At 37.4% G+C, this 13,214-nt stretch overlaps 1 protein-coding gene across 5 annotated transcripts in view; it reads right to left on the reverse strand.

The window, feature by feature from the left end:
• Positions 1-5,531: 5,531 nt before the first annotated feature.
• The window catches only part of babo (TGF-beta receptor type-1 babo), a 37,090-nt gene continuing 29,407 nt past the window's right edge, over positions 5,532-13,214 (reverse strand). For 4 of the 5 annotated variants that reach the window (XM_018037229.2, XM_018037230.2, XM_026819777.1 and 1 more), the window contains exons 4-8: positions 9,960-10,184; positions 9,499-9,732; positions 8,537-8,877; positions 8,012-8,251; positions 5,532-7,782 (exon numbers count right to left, since the gene is read on the reverse strand). In XM_018037229.2, the coding sequence (XP_017892718.1) occupies positions 7,660-7,782; positions 8,012-8,251; positions 8,537-8,877; positions 9,499-9,732; positions 9,960-10,184 (1,163 nt within the window). In that variant the 3' untranslated portion in view covers positions 5,532-7,659. The remainder of the gene's footprint in view (positions 7,783-8,011; positions 8,252-8,536; positions 8,878-9,498; positions 9,733-9,959; positions 10,185-13,214) is intronic. The other variant, XM_026819776.1, reaches the window with a different exon arrangement.

Genomic DNA, 13,214 nt, shown 5'->3' on the forward strand with positions numbered 1-13,214 from the left:
GTGTATTAGGTAGTAATAAGAAATAAATGGAAACGCAAGAAGACATCGAGGTGAAAGGACGTTAGGAATGGTGACGGTAAGGAATTGTTGATTGGTTGGTTTTGTGGTAAAAGAAATCATGCAACCATGAGGCAGACAATTGTTAAATTAAATTTAATTTATTCGAGCCAATTACTTGTCAGACCACTATGGCGTTTATTAGTAGGGTCTGTACGGACACAGAATGCAAGAGGCTTCTTCAAGAACCTCGCGAGAATCGCAACTGGTTCGCGTGTATGTATGTCCATATTTTTGTGGTTTTCGATAACTTTTCTTGTGTGATTTGTTTAGAAAAATGATAGAAACTGGTTCGCGTGATCGTAGAAAACAGGTGTCACGTGAGAAGCGATGAAAAGGACTCGCGCGAGCCTCTAAAATTCCGTGTCCTCGTTCGTTACAAATCAAACGTTAATTAATAATTAATAACATTAGATACGTATATCTATTAACAGTATTAAGATTCACCCACACCGTCAGGCACGCATCATACAGCGACAGTGGATGATCAATGAACGAATTGTTGCATCGTCTTCTTTTACAATACCTGCTGTTTGGTTTACCTTTTTATTTTTTATTCAATTATCAATGTAAAAAACTTTGTGATTGATATGGTTTACGCCGATAAAAATAAACGTGTCACTTAATTAACAATGTTTGTGTTCGTCGTTTAACCGACTAAAGCGATTTAATGTTTTCTATGATTGGGCAATGAAAGAACATCTGTTTGCAAAAATATTTGGATAGATGAAATAATTTAGTTTTCTGACATTTTTTCATGGCCGAATTTCCGGATTAACAAATTTGAAAGGTTGATAAAACTGCCAAAAGTCATAAAATCGTAATGTTTTCCAAACATAATCGTTTAATTGAATTCTAAAACATCTGGTATCGACAACTCAATAATTATTACGTAGTACAAAAGTGTAGGTCATTCAGCAATCTAAGCGACACGTTTACATTTTTCATCGCAATTATGCGTATCAGTTTGTAATTTAACGTGCCTGTCACAAACATATCTATACGTATGTACGCTACGTGTAACTTAAAAAAAGAAGCAAAAGAAAACACCATCCACCAATCCACCCATCCGTCGTTACGAAAATTACAAGTGCTCCTTCTATCGTATGATTCCGTAAGTCGTCGATAAACATTTACACTGTTATGTACAGGGTATAATACACTGGGAAAAGAAGAACGGTAAACGGAAAGATCATCGCTACGACAATAATCAAATAATAATAATAAAATAATGCTTACTATTATTATATATTATTACTAATTACTAATAGTGGTAGGTACTTGTTTTACTCTTTTCATTCGATAAAGCAACACGTTTCTCGAAGCAAGACAAATCAAGCTGTTGCTTCACGATTAGCTTCGAATCCTACGTAACTTCCATTCTTTCGCAAAAGGAAAACGAAAATTTGGCTGCCTCCAGAATTGTACATTTTACGCACACGAAAGACGAATGAAGCGGGAAAATAAACTACGAAGCATGTGGAAAGCATGTAACGTGAATCTGTTCTCTTTACAAGCGATTAAAAAATTTATCTTCCTACTCGAATCTGCTTCATTTTTGACAAAATAGATTTAAACTACAAGATCGAAACGAATTCATTACGATTAAGAGGAAAGTTGCTACAGTTCCTTAATCAAATACAGGCTGAATGGTAAACGCAAGGGAAGAATAAAATCTATTTATATGCGCCAATTTCTCTATCCCTTTTAAAACGGTCCAGTTGCAAATACAAAACAGACGACATTGTAAATCCAATTTACAACATTTGCAAATGTGCTCCGCATAATGTAATCGTTGCGCCATTCCAACCGCGCTGATTCTCTTAAAATTACAATAACATTCTAAAATATGGGTTAACGCGTTGAACAACAAATTACTGTGTACGCACAGAATGGTAATAAATAATAAATGATTGAACAATTAATAGATATAAATTGTATACGATCAGAATTTAAAAGCGAATAAAACATTCGTAAATTGTTTAACAGTATGATGACATTCCGAATGGAAATAAAAACTGATCAGTTTCATTCAGGATAAAATTTGGCGTTTTGCCAATTTAATAACTTATGTTTAAAAACGTACCTTGATCGGTGAATAAAAAAAAATATTCTATAAGGTACAAACCCAATCGATTTGTCTGTCAACGCGTTAACGTCTAACATTTCATTGAAACGACACGACAATTTTTATAAATCTTTTTGGCCATCACCGTTTGATGTATTCGCAAAGCTGGAGCAAATAAAGAAAAAGAGATGAACGCAGCTTTTCAAACTAAAAGCGGACGATGCTAGGACACATATGCAGATTACCTAGCATCGCCTCGAAGGTACAGGTCTCTCGCATTCTAACACGGCGCAAATATACACGCCACGTTTTACGCGCTTCGCGTTATTTTCTATTTTATTGTTTGTTATACCTTTCTCTCATACTTTCCCTCACTCACTCACATTCTTTTTGTTCTCTCGTTTTTGTACAAATTGGGGAGTATACGGGGATTTATTAAACAGTAAAGGAGCAAAAGAAGAGCGTAACAGGGGTTGTATGTTACGGGGTAAAATATAACTATTTGGCAGTTCGTCATTCATCGGATATGAGTCAGACTGTTTGATACTTCGAGACCCAGCCGATGACGTCCTTTTATTTTTATGCCTCGTCTTTCACCGTCACCGACCTCAAAGAACGCTTAAAAATGTGACAACGGCAGATATGATCATGTGTTCACGGAGAAAAAATATCTTCACGATTGAGCCTTAAGGCCAAGGAGAATAGATAGAAATTCGACTACTTATTTTGACAAACGCATGCCCAAAAATTATTTAGTTCCAAGTTGTAACATGTAAATATATCCTATTTATACATTATAGTGAAAAGAATTTATAAATTATGAATCTGTACTTATTAAATAGTTTTTATTTAATGAAATACCAAATATCTCTAATATTTAACATGATTCTTCGATTGTTTAGTCGCGTCGAACAATCATTTCAAGGTGGATCGCTACAAATGAATACTTCAACGAGTTCATTCCAAAGATATTTTTTCCCGAACGAATGTGTATGCATGTACATGTATGCAAGAACGTGCACACATGAGTGAATTAATTTGTATACATTATATTTCATCACTGGTCTCTCTCTCTCTCTCTCGCTCGTTCGCTCGCTTGCTTTAGTTAACATTCGATATCTGTTATTGGCACAAAATTGTACTAGTAATATGGAAACACCTGCGGGGCCACGACCGTCGACGCGGTTCCCCGACGCGGCGAAATATTTGCACGCGAGTTAATAATAAGAAATTCATCTCTGTCGCCGAGTTGATCGTCGGCGGAATCGCATCGACGCACAGTAAACTCTATGTATCGCTATTTGTATATCATATTAAATTAACCTACGTTGTAATAGGAATGTGTATGACAAGAACGCCGGAAAGATCTTCCCGGCGAAGAAGCATTCATTCGTAAAAAACAGCGGCTGTGAACCGTATCGACACGCATGAATCGCGTAGTTAAAGCTGGCGTTTTACTAAAAATCGGTAGAAAAATATTTTAACGATGCAACTTGAAAAATTATGCTACATCACCAAAATAATTCGCCCTGATCTTTAATAAAAACCAGACTTTCATTATATCGACTATGTTATATTCTTTTTTTATTTTCCTTCGATCATGTAAAATCGTTAATTACTATAATCGAACATTATTTAGATCGTTCAGTCTTTTGGTGAATTGCAACGTTCGCGGTGTCGCGACGGATAATCGCGTCTCTGGTCGGTAACGTTCGAACGACGTAATTACAATTGTAATAGAGAATCATATCGCAGAGGAATTATTTTTAACATTTCGACATTAGAGATTTACAGCACAACTTTCAGTTGGATCGTATTCGGTGCCAAAGTTTGATCCCTTTCGGTAAGAGAAGTACCATGGTTTATAAAAGGACTGTGACAGCTGGATTTCGAACGGTTTAAAAAGTTCCTTTTCGAAAACGGAAGAGAAAAATCAGTTGAACGTCCCGTCGGTGGAACGCGGTTGGTAAAAAAAAATAATATAAAAATACAATTATGTGTGTCGACCCTTCGTTCCTTTATATAATAATAATCGCAAGTTCGCAGACTTTTTCACGTCGACTATTGGATGACAATGATTCGATAATCCCTTTCTTTTCTTGTCTGGTTCTCTTTTACACAGGATCATTTCTATTGTTCTTGTTACTTCCTCGTATTTGTCTTTTTGTTCTCATCCGATTCCGTTTATGCTCTTTAGTTTTCTCCATATATCTCTGGCTCCATGGGCGAACAAAGTCGTTCGGGTAACTTCGTAACAGAAAGTTTCACGCTTACTTTTATCCCTTTTTTCCTTTTCATTCAACGAACCTTCTTTGAGGCCACCGGGTTAGCTTTGCAGAGAGACATATCATACGCATTCTCGCATGCCAGTTCGTTCTCGCGGTACAACAAAGACGCTCAACTCCGTTTCTTGCGATTAGGCTGCGAATGTTTATGCAAATGTTTTCATAATAGCAACGGAAGAAACGAAACTGTCCGAAAGCTAGATATCTCAAATGCATAAACAATCACAATTAATCTATGATTCCCTTTCGACAACCGTGACGCATGTAGCTAAAAATATTTTCGATCGCGCTTCCTAAAACACGAATTTAAAGAAAATGTATAAAATATCATTCGTACAAGTGTCGAAGCGGTAATCAAAAATATTAAAAACTAGCACGCGTCCGTAATTGAAGCTTGTCAAGCATCGTTCACAGTCACTTCTTTCTCTCTCTTTTATTCTCATTCTCTCTTTCTCTCTCTTTTTCTTTCATCGAAAAAATTCCAGAAAATATAGTTTCTCCAATGTTTTTCTTTGTTTTTCCTTCTTTTATCAATTCGCTTTCGTTTCTATCTTTGTTTCTAGATTTCTCTTTCTCTCTCCTTCTCAATTACGTTCCACAGTCTGCTTCTACCATTCTCTGTCTTGCATACCTCAATTGTCCAGTCTGTCTCCCTTTCACACATAAACGGTACATTCATTCTTGAGCTTAGCACCCTTCAATTTCAGCCTTCCTGTGTTACAAAGGAAATATGCTCCGAAAGTCCCGCGTATAACGACGCACCGCCTACAGTTCGCACGTATCACGATAAATACGCAAAAATATTCGTCTTGAGCAAAACATCTGGGTTCGTCTAATGCTAAGAATACGTGTAATTGTGTAATACGTATAATAGAGATGGCGTTCAAAATCACTAATTGTGATTTATCACAGTGATCGGAAAATCACGGTCACCCCTTGTGATTACATGAAATCACGGCCGTGATCGCGATTTTTCGTATTGTATGGACTCACTATACAATATTCATATTTCCTGTTCATATTTACTGACCCAAAATATAAATTTTGATTTTAAAAAATACGTATTCAATATGATTTTAAACTAATTACATTATTATATTTGTAGCTTTAAACATTAGTAAGAAATAAAGAAATCCATAAACAAATTATTTTTTCTATTTCCATACATACTACATGTATGTATATTATTGTAATTCAGTATTGAATATCATTAATTGTCTCTACTTCTTTATGTAATTCATATTTTTACCTTAATATTTTTGAATCGTTATATCCACATCATAGAAGTTAGTTAATAGTTGTAGAAACTGGTAGAAATTCAACGGCGTCAATCATTCGATTAGTATTATTCGTATATTGGAGACGTCAGATTATTGGGCCTCAAAGCACAAATTCACGCCGTCGTCACAGTCTACTCTCCACCAGTGAGAAGATCACCAAAATCACGATCACCGTGAAAAATCACGGTGATTTGGAATCACTCGTGATCGAAAAGTAGCAGTTTACGCCATCTCTAAATTATATTATTTACGTGTTTGTAGTAATAAGATTTAAAAAAGAAAGAAGACAAAATCGGAAACAGTCATTCGTTGTAAAAACCTTGAGAAAAATTCGAAAGTTAGACTTCCAAAACGAGAGCATATTTTTAAAAAGTATTGCTTGCATCGATGTAAAAAAACGACTGATAAAAAGATTTTATAAGAGCTACCTTCTTTAATAATAGATAAAAAAAGAGGGGGCGAAAACGCGTATACTTGAACTACGTGTGGTCGTTTCCATTCAATAACTATAAATTGTTCGGCTCTTTCTATCTACCCTGTATATAAGTTCAGAATCGACGCAAACATTCGATTCTAAACGATTGTAGAATCGAGAAAACAAGGATATGCATTTCTCTTGTAACACGTTATGTATGGTATATTCTTTCGAAAAAAATTCGATCCAGTCTCTACACGCACCGGTAAAATTACGCCTTGGCCAGACTGCAGCTCGCAATTGCGTTCGCGAATAGCTTGCAATCGGTTCTCTCGCTCGCCGAGAATAAGTCGGTAACGAACATAATTTGTAACTGTTCACGAGCTAATCACGAGTAATTGTGCGCGCGGCATTACACGAACGAATCTTTATAATATGATACGTATTTTTAAAAAAATTTAAAATCAAGTAAAAAGTGCTGAAACGTACAAAAATCTAATTTGACTCGGAGGCCATTCGGTTTGTAAAATTCTCTCCAAAGAAACTTCGTATAGCGAAGAAAGTCCGTTTGCGAGAAACCCTCGTCGTCGATCGATCGATTAATAAATTATACAATTATTGATTGATTATTTAATCGTCCCTACGAAACAATAACTTGTTAAAAGACAGCCGGTAAACGTGTTAGTTCGGTCAATCGAATCGCATCGCCTGATTACAAATATAATTATATGTGTGTATATATTAATGTACAAATTTATTAATATTTATTAATATTACTCAATAAACGTCGCTATATATAATAAATTTATATATTCCATTATCTTTTCTTTATTATTACTATCAATAAATATACAGCAGTGTGTGACGCGTGACCAGGCTTAATATTGCGTTCGATTAATCGAATAGATTGGGCGTATTTAATTAATTCCTTCTCGGACAACGATCGATCGACCGATTGATTATGATGACAAAACCCATTTAATTTTTCCGTTCGGATGTTCATCGCCGACCCTGTCCGTGTTTCCGACAGTCACTGCTCGTTAATGAGTGTTCTCCCTTTTCTTTCATTTTTGCCGAAAACAGATTCCCTTCACTTACCTACATAACTCCGACTTCTTGATTACGTAGAATAATTCCATTACTTCATACGTACGGGCTGATATACTTGAAATTAGAGTCTACGACTCGACCAAGTCAATGCAATTAAAGGAACGTCGTCTCGATTATTATTATTTTTTAAACCAGTCTTTCGTTAGGCTCTCTGCTTCAACTATTAGAATTTTTCATATCGATCAAGTGTCTTACATCTCTCCCTGACTCTCTCCCTCTCTCGCGCTCGCTCTTTCTCTCAGGTTCGCACTCTCTCCCTCCCTTTCTCTCCTGCTTCCTACCATACAATTTCGCACTTTTTGTCTCGCGCGTAATAACACGGCACTTAAAAAGTTTTATTGCAATAAAAGAGTTACGATTAAAGTGAGTGTTCACGTGTGTTTCGAGCACTTCTTTCATTTTCATACCGATCGCTCGAACGATCGCTTGAAGACTTGCCTCTTTTCACTTCAAGTCCTCTATCGCGCCATAGTTCGCGAGAGATTTTTTAATCCTAAGCGCGGTTAGTCTAGCTGCCGCATTGTGATACCAACACTCTTTCATCACCTTCGACATCACTTGTAACGCCTGAAAAAAAAGAAACAATAAGCGTGATTACCAATTGTATATTTCATTGAATAATGATTTAAGTGTTCATTGATAAGATATCTACATACTGTATGATAATTATATGAGCACAACAAACTGAATTGAGTTGAAGTTAAATCAAAATTTTGAATAAAAAAATTTGTGAATTGTTCTATGAAACGAGCAGTCTTGAGAACAAAAGTAAATATTAATAGCCGCAGATAGCTACCTCGATCGACTGCCAACGATTCGGTATCGACGGCCTCTGTCTGTCGGTGCACACAACTTTACGCATTTCTTCGATCGTCGGATCGGAAGGCACCAAATCGTAAAACGGTAGCTGATATTCGTCGTGAATCCCGCCGACGTTGCACCGCCTGGCAATCTCCCAGAGGATCAACCCGAGAGCGTATACGTCAGCCCTCTTGAAGGAATCAAAGTGGTTCATGTTTATCGTCTCTTCGAGAACCTGAAAGCAGAAGCAACAATCCTCAGAAGTCATACCCTCGACGCGGGGAGTTTCTCCGGAGCAAAATCCTCGAAAAACAACGCCGCGACGATGTCAATAAAAGAGAGACCGACAGTTAAACTTAAGGTTTTTACCAAGTGAAGATTCTTAACGCGTTTTGTTGTACAGTATAAACGCAATTGAATAAATTATTGTAACAAGTTACAGAAAAACATGTTTCAAACCAAACTAGTTCTAATCATCGTGATAACATTGAAGTAAATTGAAAATTTGTTTCAAAATTACCTCGGGCGCCATGTACCGTTTGGTACCGACCCGATTGTTCAACTGAATATCAACGGTGTCCGTTATCACATCATGCCTAACGGCTAATCCGAGATCACCGATCGCACATGTCCCATTCGTCTTCACGAGGATATTCTTCGACTTTAGATCCCTGTGAGCGATAGCCGGTTTCCCTTGCGTGCCTACAATATCCATGTGAAGATGCGCGAGCCCGGTGGCAATCGACAATGCCATCCTGATCATACCGTTCGTGTCCACGGTCGATCTGTTCAGATAATCGAACAGCGAACCCTTCTCGTGATAATCCGTGATCAGCCACAGTTGGGTCCACGTGCCATTGTCTGAAAAGAAAACACGCGAATTATATACTCAGCTACCTCAAACACGTAAATTGTAATAATCGTATACTCTTTTATCTATCATTCGCGTATCTTCGTAACTTTTATTGCGCATAATAAATGTTAAGCGCAACTGATTATTTCATTGCAAAAGATGTAGTGAAATGTAGCAAGTAATCGAAAAAGTATAATTACATAAGTATTATCTTATATGCCTCGTGTAATGTTTACAAAAATAAAAGATAACTCATGATCAATTAACTTATTATCGTTCCTGATTTATAGAATGATAAAACATGAAGTTCATGATCCTATTTCAGCATTTCACTTCGTATTAAACTGATCTGCTTGAGTTTTCAATTCTCTTCGAAAACATGTAACGAACCAGAATATTAGCCACCTTAATATTTATGGATTACAATAATTCATTTTATTCTTAACAGCTGCGATTGATTCTATAAATGTTATGTGTCCAATCTTAATTTCACATCAAAGTAATATTGCAAGAAAATCTGATCACATTACGAGTCATTCGTTTCAATCTTTTTGGAAGACTCCTTTGTCAGATTGCTCGAATATCGATTCAAAAGTGCAAAATACATTCACGCACACCCTCGTATGTACCTTTGTTATCGGCAGCGATGAATCCAAGGATATTGTCGTGTCTGAGCATCACCGTCTGATAAATTTCGGCCTCCCTGAACCAGGACCTCTCCTCGCGCGAGCTGAAGATCTTCACGGCAACATTCTCACCCCGCCAACGGCCACGCCAGACTTCGCCGAAACGACCTTTACCGACCGTCTCCACTAGCTGAATCTGGCGTGCTATACTCCGCTGTACCAGAAGCGGCAGGCCTACTTGGGAGAGGATGGGCATTGAAGAACACGAATTTCAGTATGATTGTAGATAACTCTTGTCATTAATAATATATCCATAAGCAAAAATTATTATTATTTAAATACAGAACAGCTTCCATTACATAAGTCAATTTGGGATAGGATAAGAGATAAGATTTTTGACGACAATTAGTAATGGTAGTGACAGAAGAAGTGGGTTCGCGTTGGAAAAATTTAATTTGACCTACCTGAGCCGCTGCCACTAGTCGTCATTTCCAGCATATCCCTAATGGTAACGCCGCCCAGGATGGGCCGATCCGGTGCCTCCTGAGAGTCATCGGAATCCCCGGGTCTTCTTCTGGTCATCCGTACGTGATAAATGACCATAACCACCACGCAGATTGCGCATATTGGCATCGCTATCGTCAAGGCCATTTTCCAAGTGACCCACATTGGGTCATCGCCTGGCGGCACTTTAGCCGGCACAAATCCACGATTAGTGTTTTGATCGTGAAACGACGTGAAACCACCCAAAGAAACGAGAAACATTCGACTTTACAAGCATCTTCTACGCTTCTCTACTCCTTTTATAATCATGCAATAAAAGAAGATTTCAGCGTGTGATAGATGATAATAGCAGAAAATGCCATCTTTCATAGCTTGCGCATGGCTTAAGTATACAGTTAATCGAATGAAACAAGTTTCAGTCAATTGATCGAATGTAACAAGTTTCTCCAAGTGATTGAGTAAGCCACTCGAAAACCCGTGTGGAAATGAAAATCGGAGAGCAGCGGATGCGCCAAGCTGACGAAACAGAGATGCAGCAACAGCAAAAACATGTTCGGAAATCGTGCTGAATAACAAGCATACCGAAAAAAATGTGCACCAGTGAACAGCAACTGTTTAAAGTGAACAGGCACATGCGAGATTAGTACGCCAGGTCGGGAATGTGATATATTCAGTTCGAATTTTTCTCTTCGAACCAGTCCAACGATCAGTACCCGATCCAGAATGAACTTGGACGACGATTTTCATAAAGACAAAGAAAGGAAACGAGAGAGATCATCGTGAATAAAAGCGTCGAGGGTGTCAATGTACAAAACGATGATTCCACTTCTTGCATCGTATCGATCGGCCAAATGTGAGCCGATCTTCGGAATTACCTGTCCAGTGGATGTATGCACAATAATGATACGAACTGTGCACGAGTCATCATCGTCTGGATACAACGTTGCTCTCGCGATTTGTAGACACCTGCGTTACACCATTCGCAGCTTCACTTACCTGATACTTGATTTGACAACGATGTACATACGCGGTGAGCATGAATTCCTTCACGCGGATGCTGTTAATTGATTATTCTTCGGAAACTCATACGGGGAACATTAGAACAGTGCACACAGTTAAATTTGAAACAAGTATTTCATTTTTCTCTAATTATAAACCAAAGTTGTATTTCGTTAAATAATCGATACAATCTAACACAAAGCGCTGTTATTTTGAATAGAATTTTATACAATATTAAAACAATCGGTCTTTTCAACAACTTTCAAATGAAATATTATTTCTGGAGTTTTGAACAGAATTCGAAAGCATTAAATAACTTGCCTATCGTGTATTAAAGCGAGTAATCATTTTCAAATCGAATTTCAAAGCGAGTAATCGTTCCCTCCTATTGAACTTCGAAACGAAACAATCACCTTCTCATTGAACTACGAAGCGAGTAATCGCTTTCGAGTAATTATTTTTTAATAAAACTTGTAAAACAACCGATTTATCCGCGAATCGCGATGCGCGATCCGTATCGTCGTCATTCCCAATTTTTGAAGAGGGTAGAAATAAATTGGAAATACCGTCGGAATGGTCAAATTGCGGGACTTCGCCGTGCGGTGCCGCGGCGAGGGTAGACAAATATTCGTGGAATCGAATCGATCACGAGGCTCGCGTCCGCGCAAGTATCATCCATCTAGCAATTTCACGATAAGGCAGCAAATTGATTCCCAGGAGGTAGATGATGAGATGACAAATAACAGTGGGTCAAACGAGTCACAGATGAATGATTGCGCGGGTCCAGGGGGGATGCCCGATGAAGATTGTCAAGAGAACCCGGGGATACGTACTAAACTTGCTGGCTGCGATGTTGGCGCATGATCTCGTGTTCTGATGGCACACGTCATGCAATTTTCGGACCTTGAAAGAAGTTCGCGTAGCATGTTCGAATGTTTAACGGATGATGCAAGTGTGATAACGAATTTAGTGACTTTCCAAGATCTTGTGAAGAAAAAAAATCGTTTTTTATACCAACATAGCTAGTAAAACACTTTTCTTATCATGTTTCTTGTCTATGTTTTATCATTTAGCACTGCACCGCAAGTCCGTAGTCCAAAATGCATACAATTATAAACATAACGGAATATTTATCTAAATGCGACCGAAGATGTAGTCGACATTCGTAACAATTTTTTGCCAACTTATACGTTTATCGTTCAAATTAATTGGTAATAATTATTATAATATAAACAAGTAAAATCTTTTAGTTTACATTAAAAAAGCATAATATAAAATACAAAAGAACTAAACAATAACAGTAGCAATATTAATCAGAGGGCGAATACAAAAGTTGAATTACATGCCTAAAGCTTGAATGACAACCAAAGAACTTAATACGAGCAGAATATTTATTACCGTTAGAGAAAACACGGTTAAAAATTTATTAACGTTAAAAAGAGAAAGGTAGAATATGTACAAAGCTTCGTTTTGTATACGATAATATTGGAAGAAATGTCTCATTATATTAACATTATGAACAGGTGTATCGAAATAAATCGGTGCAGTGAAAACGCACGTCAATAACTAGCTGTCTCTCCCCCGGATTTAGTGGAGCCCGTATAATCGATGGATACTGGTTTCGATACGTTCCATCATCCCTTCGTCAATAGCGTGCGAATACGCCTCGTTTCTCTATGCTCCATACAACGCATCACGCTGTCGTCCATTTCACTCAAGCTGCCATGTCGCATCAGCACCACACCGTTCCGTTTCGCATCCTCTTTCGTTACATTCTCTAATCGGTTTTCATGCGACTACTTTTAATAATGCTTACGCGTATGTATCGAACGACTATCAATGACCGAGCATCGACGAGCTCTTTATCCGATTTATGACGGCCAGTATGAATTAATTAATTTATTTATAACCATTTTCAAATTTTAACTGTATGTCAATGATGTTATTTTTGTTATTTATTGTTGATTACAATAACAGGAAGCCCAGCGTCGTGATAAGCAAGATATTCCTCTTCAAAGTTTAACTTTTTAACGTTATTCCTATACTGACCCCCTTACAAAACATTTTTAGCTATAGCACAACAATTGCTTTTACAATATTAACAAAGAATTAATATGTCATTTAAAAGGTTCACAAGAATCTTACATTAAAAAATTTATATGGTCTGCATCATCGTTTACAAGAGCATTGCAAGAATTGTACATTTATAGAATTTA

This window comes from Ceratina calcarata, unplaced genomic scaffold (assembly GCF_001652005.2).
Source record: "Ceratina calcarata isolate Rehan_Ccalc_2016 unplaced genomic scaffold, ASM165200v1 scaffold162, whole genome shotgun sequence".
Lineage (NCBI taxonomy): Eukaryota > Metazoa > Arthropoda > Insecta > Hymenoptera > Apidae > Ceratina > Ceratina calcarata.